At 41.1% G+C, this 21,297-nt stretch overlaps 1 protein-coding gene across 2 annotated transcripts; it reads right to left on the bottom strand.

Moving 5' to 3' along the window:
- Window positions 1–1,073: 1,073 nt before the first annotated feature.
- On the bottom strand, window positions 1,074–16,517 carry LOC124262045 (SET and MYND domain-containing protein 4-like). Of its 2 annotated transcripts, none has more exons than XM_046696468.1 (17): window positions 16,368–16,517; window positions 15,713–15,857; window positions 15,017–15,118; window positions 14,292–14,415; window positions 13,799–13,858; window positions 13,225–13,276; window positions 12,760–12,889; window positions 12,228–12,355; window positions 8,765–8,837; window positions 7,350–7,410; window positions 6,736–6,875; window positions 5,699–5,979; window positions 4,534–4,607; window positions 3,414–3,532; window positions 2,962–3,118; window positions 2,697–2,810; window positions 1,074–1,763 (listed from the first exon to the last, which is right to left on the bottom strand). In XM_046696468.1, exons 1-17 carry the CDS (start codon window positions 16,508–16,510, stop codon window positions 1,489–1,491), a joined length of 2,178 nt encoding a protein of 725 aa, XP_046552424.1. In that variant the 5' UTR covers window positions 16,511–16,517; the 3' UTR covers window positions 1,074–1,488. The 2 variants fall into 2 exon arrangements, with proteins under 2 accessions (XP_046552424.1, XP_046552423.1); XM_046696467.1 differs by having other exon boundaries at window positions 8,765–8,870.
- Window positions 16,518–21,297: the final 4,780 nt, after the last annotated feature.

The raw sequence follows: 21,297 nt of genomic DNA on the forward strand, positions 1-21,297 counted from the left end.
CTGCTGGCCAGAGTATCAGCTACATACATAGACATGATAACACACTGATAACGATGTCCCCGAAGTAGTGAGTTTGGTTTAACACCGCTTATAGCAGTGGGTCACCCATACCATGACGACGCACTACTAGTACCAACGAGCACAGAAGCGAATTTTGGGGTTCGGACAAAGTGGAGGTTTCTGGCACGTGTGCAGGCCGCAGCTCTACACCGGGAATTGCGGTGCCGTAGACTGCTGTCCTACCCGTACCTCTCAATAGTAGATGGGTAGGTCTGACGCCGTGTCCAACATGTCGGTTATTTAACCGCGTGTCAGTTTAAAATGCGAATATAACTGGATGAGGTTTGCCAAGGTGGTGAGCACTTACACGGTTTTGCCAAACCCGCGGTCTGTTCCGGGTCCAGATCTTTGTATAAACACGAAGCAATTTCCAATGTTGGCTATTATTTTCTACTATTGTGAACCAAATATGACATCTCTTCCATTCGGGTACAAATCAAAAAACATTTTTTTTCAAAAGGGTCTACTCAACAGTGAATTGAAAAGGGGCTGTCATGGTTGCCATTTGAAAGTTACTAGATTCCATGGCACTTTTATGTGTTCGTTAAATACAGAAAGACTTCCTCATCTTAAACCCACACCCAGTATATTGTCTGCCGAGGGACGAGAGTACACACGGTCTCAATTTCCAGGTGCAGAGAATGTTTTCCGTGTGTGACTGGGTTGTTATTAATTTGAACTGAATTGGAAATCTAGTTGACGAAATGATTTACTTCTTTATTGTATATTGTTTGTTTTTCTTGGTTTCACACTGAATTCTTTTGCACATAGACTTCTGGGTTGACTTGAAAACGGGTATGCTGCCTCATTGACAAGGGGCTATGTACAGAATGAAGGATTAATACTTACCACGCATAGTTTGTAGAGCCTAACCAACCTGACAGGTGGGACATAATTCAACAGGTTTCACCATTGTTTGTGAACTGCCCCGACAGCACTCAGATGTATACTGAAGCTGAGAGTGGATGCATGTACAGCTGTCATGCTATTTCTGAATTGCAACATAAGACAAATTGAGTATACTCCAATATTTATTTCTGTGCTGAAGAATCACCCGATCCACAGGATCAGTTGATATCAAATGTTTCATATTATTCCTTCAAGACCAGGAATTTCATCTTTCATGCCAAACGTCTCCACATCCCCTTCAAGCCCCTGATAAACATTTCATCTTTCATGCCAGACGTCTCCACATCCCATTCAAGCCACTGAAAAACACGTTTATCACACAATGTTGACCTCAACAGGTGGAGACTGGTCTACATCAATCTGAAAAGGCAGAGGTCACATTTGCCTGGTGGCTCGGACACACACACACACACAGCAGTTGGTCAGTAGTCTTGTGGTTGCTTAGTTCTTCCAAACACTTAGGGCCAGTGGAAAGTTGATTGTGTGAATGCATTAATCTGCCCTCGTGTTCCTTTGTGGTCATGTGTCTGTTCCAGCTTGGTACTCTATCAGACATGATTTCATCTGCACCAGTTCCTCAATGTCTTCATTACCAGAGTTCTTCCCAAAGTGGATGGTGAGTATACCAAGAGCTCTATCTATGACATTCAGTGCCTTGCCAACTTGTTTATCGTTAAAGAAAACTTGTGCCAGCTTCTGCAGCTCATAGCCCAGCTCTATGCTGGAGTCTCCATACTTGAGCTCCGAGGCAGAAAGGTTTAACTCCAGGTACTTGGACGCAAGGCTGAACTGTCCTGAGATACAACACAAGGAGAATAATCAATCAGATAAGTATATGGACAGAGTGTGGCATATAAAGAACTGCTCTATTGGAACTCTCTGCACCACTAGAACTAAAACATTATGAATTATACAAAATATATACAAAACATTCCATAATTTCCAGCTCCTCATGGGGGGACATGGCACTCTCCAGTTTCCTACGGTTAATACAAATCAGGTGTGACCTGGATATGTGTATCTTCCTACCTAGACTATATGGGTAACATCAACCACAGACAGGACCAGGTCAACATTCAGCCAGTCATTTCCACACTAGGTGTGGCTCCTTCAACCACAGGCTGGACCAGGTTAACTGACTGAAGCCGATTTTGCCACGTATAACATTCAGCCAGTCATTTCCACACTAGAAGTGGCTCTTTCAACCACAGGCTGGACAAGGTCAACTGACTGAAGCCGATTCTGCCACGTATAACATTCAGCCAGTCATTTCCACACTAGAAGTGGCTCTTTCAACCACAGACTAGACAAGGTCAACTGACTGAAGCCGATTTTGCCACGTATAACATTCAGCCAGTCATTTCCACACTAGATGTGGCTCCTTCAACCACAGGCTGGACAAGGTCAACTGCCTGAAGCCGATTCTGCCACATATAACATTCAGCCAGTCATTTCCACACTAGAGGTGCCTCCTTCCATTGATCCTATATTAATATGCACAGAGTAGAGGCATATTCACATTACAGTTTAGTTATGAAGGGCTGAGAATAATCACAACTTGACCAATCAAAACAGTATACACAACCCCATGGTTGGTCACATGATATATTGTTTACTGGCAAGAATTCTTTATATATTGTAAATGAGAAGAACTGAATATAATTTCCTCAACAGCCTTAGTGACTGATAATGTCTGTCCCACGCTAGCTGAAAGACCTTTTGTTTACCTGTCATTGCATGACACCTGGCCAGACAATCGCGGGCCTCACATAGGGGTGTCTGGTGCCTGTCCATGGATCTCTCCCTCAGCTCAACACACTGGCTGAAACTCACTATAGCACCTACAAGGAGAAACTAGAATACTGTAGCCAGAAGCGAATCAATGCAGATGTGAGAGCATCAGTGGTTTCGAACAGTGCAACATCTGTCTGAAGGCAAGTCATTGTCATGAGAGCATATATTGTTCATGTCTTAAAGTTGGTGGACAGCTACCTGCGATATCCATCTGTTGCAGCCGGTCAAGACCTTGCTGGAAGAGGCGGTCAGCCTGTTTTGTGTCCGAAGCCAGCGTCTCACTGTTGTGTAAGCAGACTGGGCACTGAGCTGGGGCACTGACCTGGTCAACACCACATGCTGGACACTGCGGGACCTGTAACCAGTACTACTGTCAGCAGCTTCATTCACACTAGAGAGGTCATTCAGATTCAAGAAAGATTACCATTCCTCTAGCAAGATAATATATTATTGTATTCTAAAATATACATCAATCAGTGACAAGCCATTGTGCACTTGACAGAGGAGTAGCTGATAAATAGATGGCTTATGCAATGCCAAAGTGGCATATAATTAAGTGAATAAACAGCACATGCACATAAGGATAAGCAACCAGTACCCCATCTTAATGTTATCTGACTGTTCCCAGTACACATTTAGCCAGTGCTTACCTCATCTTGCTGTATCGACTGCTCTTCTTGAACACAGGCCTGACACTGACAGTGGAAGAAGTACTGGCTACTTAAAGCCTGTTGTCTATCTGTAAGGCTCATACGCTTACAGTGGGGCCCTGGCAACACATCAGACATTGTGTAGGTGAAGAGTGATCAATAACTGACGAAGAAGATGCTTTGAGATTATATAAGTAAAATGTAAACCTCTTGAAGTATATATCAGTAACTCTAAACATATAGACAATGACAAAATAATAAGCCATGGTCACAAATCAGCCAATACTGGATGAAACATCAACTTGCATAGAATGAGGAAACATGTCCAGTGTCTTCCATGTTTACACACATGTCCAGCTATATTAAACAACCAAATAGACATTCTGCAGCTGATTACCAGCGGCCATGTCCGTATTCACAAGATGGACATATTGTTTCTCAGTAGATGTCGTCAGCAAATACAGGACTGCCATATAGCTCCCCTACTGAGAAGAACCCCTTCCACCATGTTTAGTTTCATCTATCCAACAGTTCTGAAGGACATGTTCATTAACAACTCCATTTGGAAAGTGAGTGAGTGATTTAAGATTTTACGTCACATCGGCAATATTTCAGCCATATTGTGACTAAGTCAAGTTAAAAAATATTAACAATTACAGGTAAATTATAAAATTCTGTCAACGAAGGACAGTAAAACAACTAGATTATCACAGATATAAATATAAAACTAGTAATTGAACTAAAATATTTTAACTATACATGACAATACAATATAAAAACAGGCTATAGATCACGACGGAAGGTAGGTCACCATACTAGGGACCATGGGGACTTACAGTACATTTGCTTCCTGCATGGGCCCTAGCTGGATTTACACCATCCCTTCAGCCGTTAGCAATTTAGCAAATCTAGCCATACATTAAAAGAACAGGTATTCTACGACTAGAAAAGTGGAACATTTTAATTTACTTTGAATGTTTTGGGACTTACGTACCCTCTCAGGAGGACCCATTTGGAAAGAATCCAATACAGTAATCTACATAAAGCTTGCACATTCTGTAAACAATAATGGCAGTCTTTTCAGACTCTCTAACTGCCACAAAAAAAGTTTGCTACTGACCGTAACAGTTGAAGATCTCCTGCCCGACTGCTACGTCCTTCACTGACCTCACCACCAGCGTGTCTCTCTGGAAGCTGACGTCACACAAGGAAACAGTTACACTGTCGCTATATTGGGGACCAGTGTTGCGCTTGGTTATAATAGTATCTCACAAGCTTAGCTCAAACATTGCATCATAAACTTGTGTGACTTTGGGTATTTTTACATCACATACTGAAATGATATATTCACACTCTACAGTTTTGCTTTAAAAGATATTAGCAAGCACAGCTGGTGTACTGTATCTACAGTGGTGCTTTAAAAGATATCAGCAAGCACAGCTGGTGTAATGTATCTACAGTGGTGCTTTAAAAGATCTTAGCAAGCACAGCTGGTGTACTGCATCTACAATGGTGCTTGCAGCAGAACAACAACCTCTGGGTTGAAGTTTCTTCAAGTCTTTAATCATCTCTATGTTTAAGTCTAAGCTAACTTACTAACAGGATTTACTTGCTGAATTCGAAATGGATTTGTTCACACTCCATTTCCGAAGAATGATCATGATGAGAAGATGAACAAAGGCTGGTAGTTCATATTATGTATGGAACATACCATTTTGATATAGATTTTAAGGGTCAAGTTAGGATCTTGACTTACCTATGAGACCAGCTAATCTAAGGTCATATATGGTAACCTAGCACTCAGCATTTCACCAGCACTTCACAATACACCTAGACTGATCACAGTCATCATTTATGTGGTGTTGTAAGTTTGATCACTTAGATCACAGACTAGCAGCATATTTTAAACACAATGTTTTTATGTACTTGTATTTATTTGTGTATTACACACTGTTTTTATACCTATACATGTATACAGTCAATACATATGATGGTCTGACTGGTTTTAACTATGGTAGTAAAACTAGTTCTGGTATGTACTGTTCAGTGACATTGTTTATAGTGAGTTTCTCACTTATCTCAATGTTTCCATCCCTAAACCAGTTATGACTACATTCTCCTGAAACAAAACGCATTGCTACAATAATGCGAGCAAAAGACATGCATTTTTTGTAAAACTTTTGAGATTTTACAGCTAATCATACTGAATTTCCACAAGTGTGACAAGTTCCTACTGTTATTTATCTTGGCATAAGGGCCGCACTAGTGTCTGTCTTCATACTGACCTTGCGATGATGGTAGGATCACAAGAGTGGTTTATCAAACTAGCTGTGGGATATATTGCTGTGGCCACACGGACCTGACTCTTGCTGTCCACCAGGTTGCTGTCAGCAACTTGAGACACCTGTAGCTCCGAGATTGCATGTGCATTGCACACCAGCTGCAGGATATGTCGCAGCAGGAAGCTGCCTATGCACATCATGTTGTCTGTCAGCTCGTCCTCCAGGGACGCGCCATCAGGGAGCCAGCCCACATCAATCAACACCCGCAGAAGTAAGTATGCTGTCTGCAACAATACGTTCATGCAGACAGCATAGTCACTCAGTTTACTGGAAGGTGCTGCTATGAATATATCTTTAAAATATCTACAGTGATGGAAGTTCAAAGTTCAGTAAAACAGAAGACAACAGCACTGAAGCTGCGCTGGCAACATAATCAACAGTTTGATATGTCAACAGTGACAGAAAACTAAGCTGCTGTCAGCATTGATGTACTAAGACACCCTGTACGATCACAGGAAAATGTAAAAAGTCTTCACATTACGCACATGCTCTCCATCTTTATCTGAATCTTGGCAAAAAGTTACATAACTAAAGTGAGAAATATGTGTCATGACAGCCTGAAGGCGATTTAGAAATTGAAGCTCCAAATTAACAAGGGTAACTGGTGATGTGTTAATTTCATCTCCAACTGTATGATTGAGAAAGTAGTCATCTACCCTCTGGATTCCTGCAAACCATGCACTGCCATTTACTACTGTTTGAATGAATGATTGACTGGAATGATTGATTGCGAGGAAGGAACCTACCAGGGAGTACTGTTTGAAGGATTGACTGGAATGATTGACTGCAAGGAAGGAACCTACCAGGGAGTACTGTTTGAATGATGATTGACTGGAATGATTGATTGCGAGGAAGGAACCTACCAGTGAGTACTGTTTGAATGATGATTGACTGGAATGATTGACTGCGAGGAAGGAACCTACCAGTGAGTACTGTTTGAATGATTGACTGGAATGATAGGCTGCAAGAGAGGAACCTACCAGGGAGTACTGGAACAAGTCCTCAGCCTCCATGTCCTGTTCGTGAGTCAACAGATCATGCACTGCCAGGTAGTCTCGCTGGTACTTCGGTCCTACTGTCAGCCCTCGTATAACGCTGTCTCTGTCCTGGTCACTGAATGCTGCACAATTGTGGATCAATTGTTACAAATTACTTAAACCGCATATGATAAGATAGACTTAAAAGTTAAAATCTGTAGCCAATAAAACTGAATAGAACTGTTGTGTGAATACCTTGACACAGTCATTATTGACCCTGTCTGTTGATGTAGTCTGCATTGGCAGTTTGTTATATGTGATGTTACCCAGGTACAAATGTCCAGTTAAATGATGATTTCTCTTTATCTATTGCAACTCCATTTAAGGCTGCCTGATTTGTTTCTGCAGAAGTCTACAATCATTTCTTTGCAAACAAGTACAGTAGTTTTTCTTACAACACTCTGTAATCTTTGATTCTTGTGTTACTGGATTCAGTGAAAGACATGACACAGAGTGTTACAGTGAGATGATCATTAAGAATATGCTCACACTGGAATGGTAGAGATGGCTGCTCTAAGACATTGTTATGAGCAGAAGGCTGTAAACTTCACACTCACCTAGGAGGAACTGAAGACCTGCCGTCAATATGATTCTCAAACTCAAGTGAGCAATGCCAACCTGCAATGAGTAGTTGTGTCTGAATGCTATACTAAACAGTTAACACCAAGCCAGTGTGTGGCAGTAGATATCCTTGCTATAAATAACCAGCTCAGTAAAACCCCATGTGTAACAGTAAACACAAGACCAGTATGTGGCAGCAGGATATATCCGTGCAAAAAATAACTAGCTCAGTAAAACTCATTGCTACATAAACATACTGACAGGTGATTTTCTGAACAGAAGCCTGGCTGTTACATAAACATACTGACAGGTGATTATCTGAACAGACACTTGGCTGTTACATAAACATACTGACAGGTGATTATCTGAACAGACACTTGGCTGTTACATAAACATACTGACAGGTGATTATCTGAACAGACACCTGGCTGTTACATAAACATACTGACAGGTGATTATCTGAACAGACACCTGAATGTTACATAAACATACTGACAGGTGATTATCTGAACAGACACCTGGCTGTTACATAAACATACTGACAGGTGATTATCTGAGTTACATAAACATACTGACAGGTGATTATCTGTTACATAAACATACTGACAGGTGATTATCTGAACAAACATACTGACAGGTGATTATCTGAACAGACACCTGGCTGTTACATAACTGACAGATGATTACTGACAGACACCTGATAAACATATGATTATCTGAACAGACACATAGGTGATTATCTGAACAGACACCTGGCTGTTACATAAACATACTGACAGGTGACTGATTACATGAACACACCTGACAGGTGATTATCTGAACAGACATGTTACATAAACATACTGACAGATGATTATCTGAACAGACACTTGGCTGTTACATAAACATACTGACAGGTGATTATCTGAACAGACACCTGAATGTTACATAAACATACTGACAGGTGATTATCTGAACAGACACTTGGCTGTTACATAAACATACTGACAGATGATTACCTGACATAAACACTGACAGGTGATTATCTGAACAGACACCTGGCTGTTACATAAACATACTGACAGGTGATTATCTGAACAGACCTGTTACTAAACATACTGACAGGTGATATCTGAACGTACTGACAGATGATTATCTGAACAGACACTTGGCTGTTACATAAACATACTGACAGATGATTATCTGAACAGACACTTGGCTGTTACATAAACATACTGACAGATGATTATCTGATCAGACACCTGAATGTTACATAAACATACTGACAGGTGATTATCTGAACAGAAGCCTGGCTGTTACATAAACATACTGACAGGTGATTTAACTGGGGAGGTGTATGAGAAACTTCACAGCTGGAACAACTACAGACATTGTGCTTGGAGAATATGAGGGAATGATGGCTGATACTTACAGAAGAGAGAAGATCTTGGTACTGGCACTCAATGTTGTGGTACATGGTCCAGGCAGTGTCACGACACTCCACACTGCAGTACAACATGACACAACACTCCATACATCTGCAGCACAATACACACATACAATAATAACGATCATTGTCGTAAATACAACTCAGGTTCTCAGCAGCTTGTATTTATGTCCTTCAATGCATTCAGCAATTCATGAATAAACCCATGTGGAAACAGATACACAGTGTTTTGGCAGTAAGAGGATAAACAGAAGAAATACAATAAGGTAGTATCGCATACAGTGTTGGCGCCAGTGACAGAACATAGAATAGGGTTGTATTGACATACGGTATTGGTGCCAGTGAGAGAACATACAATAGGGTTGTATTGACATACGGTATTGGCACCAGTGAGAGGATATACAATAGGGTTGTATTGACATATGGTATTGGTGCCAGTGAGAGAACATACAATAGGGTTGTATTGACATATGGTATTGGTGCCAGTGAGAGAACATACAATAGGGTTGTATTGACATATGGTATTGGTGCCAGTGAGAGAACATACAAGAGGGTTGTATTGACATACGGTATTGGTGCCTGTGAGAGGACATAGAATAGGGTTGTATTGACATACGGTATTGGCACCAGTGAGAGGACATACAATAGGGTTGTATTGGTGCCAGTGAGAGGACATACAATAGGGTTGTATTGACATATGGTATTGGTGCCAGTGAGAGGACATACAATAGGGTTGTATTGACATATGGTATTGGCGCCAGTGAGAGGACATACAATAGGGTTGTATTGACATACAGTGTTGGCACCAGTGAGAGGACATAGAATAGGGTTGTATTGACATACGGTATTGGCACCAGTGAGAGGATATACAATAGGGTTGTACTGACATACGGTATTGGCACCAGTGAGAGGACATACAATAGGGTCGTATTGACATATGGTATTTGCGCCAGTGAGAGGACATACAACAGGGTTGTATTGACATACAACGGTATTGATGCCAGTGAGAGAACATACTATTGTTGTATTGACATACGGTATTGTGCCAAGTGAGAGGACATACAATAGGGTTGTATTGACATACGGTATTGGCACCAGTGAGAGGACATACAATAGGGTTGTATTGGTGCCAGTGAGAGGACATACAATAGGGTTGTATTGACATATGGTATTGGTGCCAGTGAGAGGACATACAATAGGGTTGTATTGACATATGGTATTGGTGCCAGTGAGAGGACATACAATAGGGTTGTATTGACATACAGTGTTGGCACCGGTGAGAGGACATAGAATAGGGTTGTATTGACATACGGTATTGGCACCAGTGAGAGGATATACAATAGGGTTGTACTGACATACGGTATTGGCGCCAGTGAGAGGACATACAATAGGGTTGTATTGACATACAGTATTGGTGCCAGTGAGAGGACATACAATAGGGTTGTAGTGACATATGGTATTGGTGCCAGTAAGAGGACATACAATAGGGTTGTATTGACATACGATATTGGTGCCAGTGAGAGGACATACAATAGGGTTGTATTGACATACAGTATTGGCGCCAGTGAGAGAACATACAATAGGGTTGTATTGACATACGGTATTGGTGCCAGTGAGAGGACATACAATAGGGTTGTATTGACATACAGTATTGGCACCAGTGAGAGGACATACAATAGGGCTGTATTGGTGCCAGTGAGAGGACATACAATAGGGTTGTATTGACATATGGTATTGGTGCCAGTGAGAGGACATACAATAGGGTTGTATTGACATACGGTATTGGTGCAAGTGAGAGGACATACAATAGGGTTGTATTGACATATGGTATTGGTGCCAGTGAGAGGACATAGAATAGGGTTGTATTGACATACGGTATTGGTGCCAGTGAGAGGACATACAATAGGGTTTTATTGACATAAGGTATTGGTGCCAGTGAGAGGACATACAATAGGGTTGTACTTACATACAGTATTGGTGCCAGTGAGAGGACATAGAATAGGGTTGCATTGACATACTGTATTGGTGCCAGTGAGAGGACATACAATAGGATTGTATTAACATACGGTATTGGTGCCAGTGAGAGAACATACAAAGGGTTGTATTATTGCCAGTGAGGATGTATTGACATAACGGTATTGGTGCCAGTGAGAGGACATAGAATAGGGTTGTATTGACATACGGTAGTGGCACCAGTGAGAGGACATACAATAGGGTTGTATTGGTGCCAGTGAGAGGACATACAATAGAGTTGTATTGACATATGGTATTGGTGCCAGTGAGAGGACATAGAATAGGGTTGTATTGACATACGGTATTGGCACCAGTGAGAGGATATACAATAGGGTTGTACTGACAGACGGTATTGGTGCCAGTGAGAGGACATAGAATAGGGTTGTTTTGACATACGGTATTGGTGCCAGTGAGAGGACATACAATAGGGTTGTATTGACATACGGTATTGGCGCCAGTGACAGAACATACAATAGGGTTGTATTAACATACGGTATTGGTGCCAGTGAGAGAACATACAAAAGGGTCGTATTGACATACGGTATTGGTGCCAGTGAGAGGCCATACAATAGGGTCGTATTGACATACGGTATTGGTGCCAGTGAGAGGACATACAATAGGGTTGTATTGACATACAGTATTGGTGCCAGTGAGAGGACATACAATAGGGTTGTATTGACATACGGTATTGGTGCCAGTGAGAGGATATAAAATAGAGTTTGCGCCAGTGAGAGGATATACAATAAGGTTGTATTGACATATGGTATTGGCGCCAGTGAGAGGATATACAATAAGGTTGTATTGACATACGGTATTGGCGCCAGTGAGAGGATATACAATAAGGTTGTATTGACATACGGTATTGGCGCCAGTGAGAGGATATACAATAAGGTTGTATTGACATACGGTATTAAGCCAGTGAGAGGATATACAATAAGGTTGTATTGACATACGGTATTGGCGCCAGTGAGAGGATATACAATAAGGTTGTATTGACATACGGTATTGGAGCCAGTGAGAGGATATACAATAAGGTTGTATTGACATACGGTATTGGAGCCAGTGAGAGGATATACAATAAGGTTGTATTGACATACACGGTATTGGTGCCAGTGAGAGGATATACAATAAGGTTGTATTGACATACGGTATTGGAGCCAGTGAGAGGATATACAATAAGGTTGTATTGACATACGGTATTGGTGCCAGTGAGAGGATATACAATAAGGTTGTATTGACATACGGTATTGGCGCCAGTGAGAGGATATACAATAAGGTTGTATTGACATACGGTATTGGCGCCAGTGAGAGGATATACAATAAGGTTGTATTGACATACGGTATTGGCGCCAGTGAGAGGATATACAATAAGGTTGTATTGACATACGGTATTGGCGCCAGTGAGAGGATATACAATAAGGTTGTATTGACATACGGTATTGGAGCCAGTGAGAGGGTCTGGAAGCAGTTGTGGCAGTGAGAGTGAAGGTGGTCTTGGAGGAGCACTGCTGCATATGGACGCTCCACGATCAGGGTGGCACCTGCGGGGATGGCTTGCTTGGCCTGCAGTAGACACCTCAAACTATATGCAGAAAATATCATGTCCAGAGAGTTACCCATGTACAGGATAGCAAAGAGAGATTGACTTCAGCTCACTTTGTCAATGATTCTGAATGATTGACAGGATACAATAAAACAGGTCCAAGATGTTTGTTGTCATAAATAAGGATGAAGGGATCATTATACAAGACATGCTTGTGTGCAGATTGTATATGGAAATGGCTTGATCTGACGTCCTCACCAGAAGGGTATCCTGTGTAGACTTGTAGAGTATTACTGAGGGACTGCTGACAGATACTCATTTACAGAATGTGAGACTTGCAAAAAACATCTTATATCCTCCATAATATATTTGATTACATTTTAGAGGTTGCATGTTACATATCACCAGACTGAAACACACTCACAACAAGATGTCGTCCCTTGCTGCATGTGTGCTTCATTTCAACAGCTAAAGAAGCTTGTGTGATGACCTCACTTGGTCCCTGGAACAGCTGGGGCAGTTGTCTGTCTGTCTGCCCATCAGGCTCCCCCAGCCTACACAAAACAGGGGACACACACAGTCTCACTATAGTCACAGCAAAAATGATGACTGAATGTATGTGCATATTACGATAAAAGGCTCATGTCTAATATTCCTTAGGGGAGAAACCTGAAAGTCTCGCTCTCTGTTCCCATTCACACATCGATGTATGTATAGTTGATGCTACATACACTTGTTGACTATTCTGTACACACACAGCATGGTGATGCTACACACGTGCATGTCGATGGGCTACACATATGCATGTTGGTGATGGTACACATATGCATGTATTGGTGATGCTGCATATATGCATGTGGTGGTGGTAATGATCAGATGCATGTATTACCAATTCTGGCTCAGCTGATGTTCCAGACTGGCAATGTCATCCTCTAATTTATCTGGAGAAAAAGAAAAGAATAAAGTATACAAATATGGACTGACATTGTTGGTCCAGACAAATGTTTCCTCTCATAACCTGATTGTGGGAAAATGTTATGACATCTCCACAGTCTCAGGCAAACTTTCAGGCTAGTCAGCGAGGATGCTTTGAAAGTTTCAGCGCAAACGAGCAGAGCATTCAGAATCTGATCCACCAAATGATTTTTGTTAAGGACTTCCAAATCCAAAAGGAGAGTAAAACTGTACTATAGCCTTGTCATGGATATTATAAACAGCCTGTGTTGGGTGTGATGGCATTTACACCCGAAAGTAGATACTATGGGTGGTATATTATCTTCTGATGGATGAAAACGAAGCTGAATCTTATTTGAAAGCTGACATTTGGTTGGTTCAGAGTTCACTAATGTAACCTTCTATGGAGGTATCCTGCGAGCTTTATGCATAGACGCATCAGAGTACAAGATGAGAATGTAATGAGATAAAGAAAATACCTGTCTAAATTCAATTAGATGTGATCATACCTTTCACCTTCTTTTCGGTGTCGGTATGACCTGACAAGTGTTTCTTGAAGTCTCTGATGGCTGGAGCATGAACCAGAGTATCATATCAACACACATTTAACCAGGCAAACACCTCCAGTCTGATATATATACTTCCAACAATGAAATGTAAGGAGTAAATACTTATAAGCCATTTCATCCTTTTAATGTCCTATTTAATACAACCAAAGGAACTTATGTTTAGGTACATCTTTCCTACAGTGTACAACTGTGGCAGTATGCATGTAAATCAATTGCACAATTTGATGGGTAGTCACTCATAGAAATACTGTTTTCAGATTCAAGAGGCTGAAAATAACCAGAGAGTAGCTAGGTCCATACGTGGACAATTAACTAAACTATATCCTGTACAACAGACTATATAGTATCTTGTACAACAAACTAAATTGACAAAATAATAGCATATGATGTAGGTATAAACATAGTTTTGATGTAACTTCTACATCCAGTCTACCTTGCTGCGCTTCCTGTCCACGCCCCAGATTGACCAGGCAGTGAATCTTCCTAATCTTCAGCCTGTCAGCAGTGGGGCACGGACAACCACTGGTCAAGGCCATTGTGATATCTCCTAGACATGCCTGAAGGAAACAAACAGTGATGGAAGTTCATCATCAGTAGCAAGTCAAAATGGTTGTCATGTAGAAGCCATCTCCAAAATGTAATGTCCCTCACATCAACCAATGGACACAGTCATGATGGACACGGTCATGATGGACATGGTCAGGTTGAGTGAATGACAGGGTTTATCACTGCCTTGACCACTATTTCAGTTATGTCTGTGATATCTCTTAGACATGCCTGTAACTATTCCAGTTAGACAGCATGTCAACTTATTGAGGGAAGAAAGCTCAAAATGACACCTGTCACAGGCCTTTACCACTTCATGGGTGCTGACAACTTGTATGAATCTAGACTTTGCACCAGCATCAGATTCTGGCATAACAAAGGTATGCAACTCTGCAAAGAGTATTCCTGTACCTAAGACCACTGGACCACCCAAGCCTTCTAGAAGGGCAATGGATCGGATATCATGTGAAAAGATTTAAAACTTCTTGAATCTTCACTGTATATTTAATTATTTCAGCATTAACATGAAATCAGATTATGATATTGAATCATCAGCAAGGCAACTTAAGAGTTGATTGTTATGAAAGACGTTTATTCGATATTATCACAAACCTGATATTGTTTGAGGTAGAACAGTGCAGCAGATCTGTTCCCTAGACCAAGAGCAAATGCTTGGTTCTGTTGCAGCTCAGCCGTGGAAGCATGCTGGATGCTCTGTAAGTACAAGAATGTCAGAGCAGCACCAGTATGGAATACTAAATATATATACAGTATTTGGACAAGGCATAAAAAATTAGGAGTAAGGGACCGTTCATAATTTATGGCAAGGGGGGTTGATGATGATTTTTATGTAGAAGCATGTAAAATTTACGTACAAAGTAAGTGACACCCCCCCCTGTATATCATGTACAAAATCAATGACCCCACTCCCCTTCCCACAATTTTTAAGCATAATTTTTTAATTATCTAGATGTACAAAATTGATGACCCCCTCCTACCTCCCCAGAACAAAATGGGTTACCCCCCTTGAAATCATCATTTCTTCTCTCCCCCCACCCCCCACCCCTAATTTATGAATGGTCCCCTAATCATGACACCCTGGTGTCATGAGAGGGTGTCATGGACATGTTTTTGGGAGTCAGATATGTATGCAGGTTTTCTGCGTCATGGCAAACACTGTACATACATTGTGAATCACAGCCTCTTTTATCATGTTTAGCATTGGTTAGGTAAAATAACATAATCATAGGATGTCAGTAAATCAGTGTTGTGAACTACAATACTTGCTTTACATTTGCTACATCCTACCTTTGTGTAACACTGAATGGCACTTTTATACTGCTTCTTCTGAAAGTACTTGTTGCCATCGTCACGGTAACGCACTGCCTTTTCTGTCGACTTTCTCAGCATGCTGTGACAGTTGTCCCAGTACAGAGGCAACCATGCTACATCACTACAAGTATAGTGTAGATCTATTGTTCACTGTTTGGAGTGACAAACTCTATAATAATATAATAATACGGTATTACTTTTCCCAACATTACAGCAAAATGAAAATAATGGTGAAAGTTTTCCATCAGTATTGCAGTTTTGATAGACTGACAGAATTAACACACACGCAGAGTGACACGCACAATGACAGAGATAGGTCTTCATTGTGCAACTTTCACTGAAGGTATTTAGCCATTTGGTGAAAGGGGGAAACACTTGTTTGTTGCTGAATAATTGCACTGATCAGGACACATGCATTTCACAGGACACCTGTCTTGTTTGATATTACCAAAATCATTAACTGAATAGAGACGAAGTGATCTGTGAAACCCCCTCTCTATTAATTATGCGATCCGTCACACACAGTTTATTAAAAGGTGTGCAATAACGCGCATCTTGCATCTCACGGGGGAAAGACCATTATCACGAAATTAGGTAACACATGGCTCATAAATTAAATAATGTTCATTACTTTATAAAGTTTTTCTTGTGAATAAACGCAATTCGTTTGTAGTTGTTATCCAAATTAAAGAAGGACTTCAGACACCCGTCACTTTTGGCTGTCGTTGTCAAATTATCGATAGCACATTGCCAGTTGCCAAAGTTAGACGCCATTGCAGGGACATAAGGAAGGGAGATAACTTCATGCATACTAAAAACCGTGTACCATAATTCTGTTTGGGGTTTCTGACAAGCTAGGTCTATGGGTTGACATGAAAGTGGCATATGTTAATTTGAAAACACATTATTGACAATAACAATACCACAACATTCTCAATACACTTGTGTGTGGATATGAATAAGTGTTTTTCACCGCTCGTCAACAGAAAATGAACAGGTGGTGCCAGAAGGACTGCGTTCTTGACAGGAACCACGTACAGTTGTGATGCGAGTGAAACATTGCATGATTAATAACATATACTTCCGTAATGCGATTGCAACTCATTCGCTCTTCCTTGTTAACATGCTACCAGAGACCATCTAATAGTACATGATCTCTAATAGGAATCCAGGAACTTTGCCCACAGGAACTTTGCCCACAAGGAACTTTGCCCACAGGAACATTCCCCACAGGAACTTTCCCCACGGGAACTTTCCCCACAGGAACTTTGCCCACAACAATTTTTACAGGGGAGGAACTTTGCCCACAATAATAATACAACATGATATAAATTATATGTTATTATTTAATTTTATAAACTTCACAGAAATAGCATATAATATAGCACATTGATAGTTAAAAATGAATAGCACTTTATTGTTCATTCTAATAGTCGCACCAACAGAAATTCTTCCATTGTTTTTTCGTTGTTGATGTAGTCAATACACAGTTGCTTCAGTCTCTTTTGAAGTGTCACAGTCGCCATCCTCATCCTCCTTCGTGGTGGCAGGCCTTAGGTCATCTGGAGTAGAGCTGTTGATACCAAGGCTTGATCCTTTTGAAGTGACTCAATTACAACCCAAACAGATAGGTGATCATGACCAATCATTTCATGAAATTTTCAGTGATTTTACAAAATCACTGATTTGACATATTCACTGTAGCATATATACTTTGCTGATACGTAACGAGGAAATGGGGACTGAGATCCTTGGATTTGTAATTTTCCTCAGCACAGTTTAAAAATATAGTGTTTGCGGACTAGCGTCGGAGGCTGAAGAGAATACAATGCCGATATAATCACACGATCATCAAAACAGATCTGACTGTCATGGTGCTTTTACGAGTGCTTATGCTACATGGTTGGGTCACTAACCAATCTGACTGACAGTCGGGTAATCAGTGGATATCTAAAATCGATCTGTCACATGCTCACACCATACCATGATCACATGTACTCACCAGAGAAATTCATTATCTGAGTAGTTGACTCAACATTTAGTTTATTTAAACTATTAAACTCACCATCGGCCTTTGTATTGTGTTCACGAGTGAGAGTGGTGTAAATATTTCCAAACGTCTTATACCGTCTCGTTTACTCATATATAAGACAACCATTCCTTCTTTCCCGACAGCTATTGACCTCGAGATCAGAATCTTTAGGAATCTTTGATATTCTAGAAGATAATTTGAAACTGTCATTGTGTGTATTTGTATCTCTCTTCCATTAGCTACTTCCCTGCATCTTCTACACTAAGTAGGTTTTCCAGCATTATATCAGTAAAAGTAAAACACATGACTACAATCATCCTCTAGTTTATGTCTCTCCCTCCCTGTTGGCGTCCTAATGGGAGATACATGACTACCCTTGATCCCCTGCTAGATCTGCCCGTTACTCCCACCTCTACCCCTGTCCCTACCTCTTTCCTCCGTGATGTGGGCCTTAATGCTAATGCCACCCCGACCCAGACGCCGACCTCGAACCCAGTTCGAGTCTTCCTGTCACGTGTCTGGATTTAAAATACGTTAAGAAAATGATGTTCAGTATATCTGACCTAAGTCACCGTCTCAAATTAAATCGTCGTACTGCTGAATACTGCAGGGACTTATTTAAAACCGTACAAACATTCCAGTGGCAAGCGACCTTTTCCTTTTCATGACCGGGTGAGAGAATTTGGTTTGCGCCGCTATTTGTTACGAAACAATGGTGACCACATGTGTTGCCATACCTCTGTATGCTCAAGACAAAATGTCAAAATGAAAGCATACTGAGAAAATTATGCAAAATGCTGTTTTTTTCACTGATAACACCAATTGACTTGACTTTGCATGTGTTTATGACGGGAGCCACCAGCGGTGCATGATACAGTCACCCATTCGCGAACACCTTGTATCATCACTATTTCATAGTGATTCATAAACGTGTGCATGCTATTGTCGGAACCGTACAATAGAGTATGCTTTTAGTAGCCATTTCTGATAATTATGCAAATAGTTCGATTTTATCTATATACAGAACGTATATATGTCAGTACCATGAAGGCATTTCAGCTTCTTTTGGGAGGAAAGTCCAAATGTCTTGGACGTTACCATTTTGGTAATCAAGGTTGATCTGAGAATACAACCCATGCTGTAAACGGGTACTGTCACGAGTGAAGGACACAAGTGCACATCTACAAACACCGATGAGTCGTGGTTCGACTTTGCACGAAATGCAATTTATTCATTTGTGTACCACAGTGGAAGTATATCGCGCTTATAGTAAACATCCCCCATGTGAAAGATTGCAATATAATCCTACCGAGCAAGCTAGGCTGGTTTTAGTGCTTCTTTCCTTTGTATATCACTACGTTTGGATGACGAAGTTTTTGGGAAGCACAAGCATGGCCTAGTACCGACAAACACAGAATATTTAGGAAGAATCTGGATTGGAAGCAGCTATCACAAGAATCCGGTAAACTGTGTGTGTGCTGCTGAGTTGAAGCTTTCAGTCATATAGCGTGTGTGTTCTCACCTTGACGTTTCTTATATTTTCCAGTTGACAAATGTACCCAGCGATGTTCTCTTCTCATTCTTCCTGCTTTACACATTATATAACGTTAGTTGCGATTATTAGAGCACTATTTCATAGCTCAGAACAACATGTTAAGTGATGTAAAAGTGAAACAGCGAAAAAACAATTTAAGCGTTTTACAGCAATACGGAAATGTATGCTTTAGGTTTAACAGAGCATCCATCTGATTTCTATTGGTATTTTGTTTCAGATCAATTGATTTTTCACTCACATTTATTGGACAAACAATGAATTTACTGAGCACGATCCATCTATTCATTTTCATTATCAAAACACACAAAACAAGTTCATGTATTTTGTACAAAAGAAACTGTTCTTTTTCACAACTAACAACAAATGATTGACATATTTCTGAAATAAGAATTTATGTTTAAGAGTCTTCCCACCCCTAAAATAGAATTATTCAAACGGCAGCTCCCTGCTGTTTCAGATATTACAAATGTGGAGTCGTGTCAGTGTTTAAGAAATACACGTTTGTTGGTTCATATGTGTAGGCTCATAGTACACATACTCTTTGGTATCCTAGTTACGTGTATACACATGTTACGGTGTCAGTAGAACAGTAAGTGGGGCAGCTTCTACAATCAGTTTCAACTGTAGCTGGCCACCATTACGGTGTCAGTAGAACAGTAAGTGGGGCAGCTTCTACAATCAGTTTCAACTGTAGCTGGCCACCATTACGGTGTCAGTAGAACAGTAAGTGGGGCAGCTTCTACAATCAGTTTCAACTGTAGCTGGCCACCATTACGGTGTCAGTAGAACAGTAAGTGGGACAGCTTCTACAATCAGTTTCAACTGTATCTGGCCACCATTACGGTGTCAGTAGAACAGTAAGTGGGGCAGCTTCTACAATCAGTTTCAACTGTATCTGGCCACCATTACGGTGTCAGTAGAACAGTAAGTGGGGCAGCTTCTACAATCAGTTTCAACTGTAGCTGGCCACCATTACGGTGTCAGTAGAACAGTAAGTGGGGCAGCTTCTGCAATCAGTTTCAACTGTATCTGGCCACCATTACGGTGTCAGTAGAACAGTAAGTGGGGCAGCTTCTACAATCAGTTTCAACTGTATCTGGCCACCATTGCGGTGTCAGTAGAACAGTAAGTGGGGCAGCTTCTACAATCAGTTTCAACTGTATCTGGCCACAATTACGGTGTCAGTAGAACAGTAAGTGGGGCAGCTTCTACAATCAGTTTCAACTGTATCTGGCCACCATTACGGTGTCAGTAGAACAGTAAGTGGGGCAGCTTCTACAATCAGTTTCAACTGTATCTGGCCACCATTACGGTGTCAGTAGAACAGTAAGTGGGGCAGCTTCTACAATCAGTTTCAACTGTAGCTGGCCACCATTACGGTGTCAGTAGAACAGTAAGTGGGGCAGCTTCTACAATCAGTTTCAACTGTATCTGGCCACCATTACGGTGTCAGTAGAACAGTAAGTGGGGCAGCTTCTACAATCAGTTTCAACTGTATCTGGCCACCATTACGGTGTCAGTAGAACAGTAAGTGGGGCAGCTTCTACAATCAGTTTCAACTGTAGCTGGCCACCATTACGGTGTCAGTAGAACAGTAAGTGGGGCAGCTTCTACAATCAGTTTCAACTGTAGCTGGCCACCATTACGGTGTCAGTAGAACAGTAAGTGGGGCAGCTTCTACAATCAGTTTCAACTGTAGCTGGCCACCATTACGGTGTCAGTAGAACAGTAAGTGGGGCAGCTTCTACAATCAGTTTCAATTGTAGCTGGCCACCATTACGGTGTCAGTAGAACAGTAAGTGGGGCAGCTTCTACAATCAGTTTCAACTGTATCTGGCCACCATTACGGTGTCAGTAGAACAGTAAGTGGGGCAGCTTCTACAATCAGTTTCAACTGTAGCTGGCCACCATTACGGTGTCAGTAGAACAGTAAGTGGGGCAGCTTCTACAATCAGTTTCAACTGTAGCTGGCCA

This window comes from Haliotis rubra, unplaced genomic scaffold, assembly GCF_003918875.1.
Source record: "Haliotis rubra isolate DU_JTF1 unplaced genomic scaffold, ASM391887v1 Scf82, whole genome shotgun sequence".
Classification (NCBI taxonomy): domain Eukaryota; kingdom Metazoa; phylum Mollusca; class Gastropoda; order Lepetellida; family Haliotidae; genus Haliotis; species Haliotis rubra.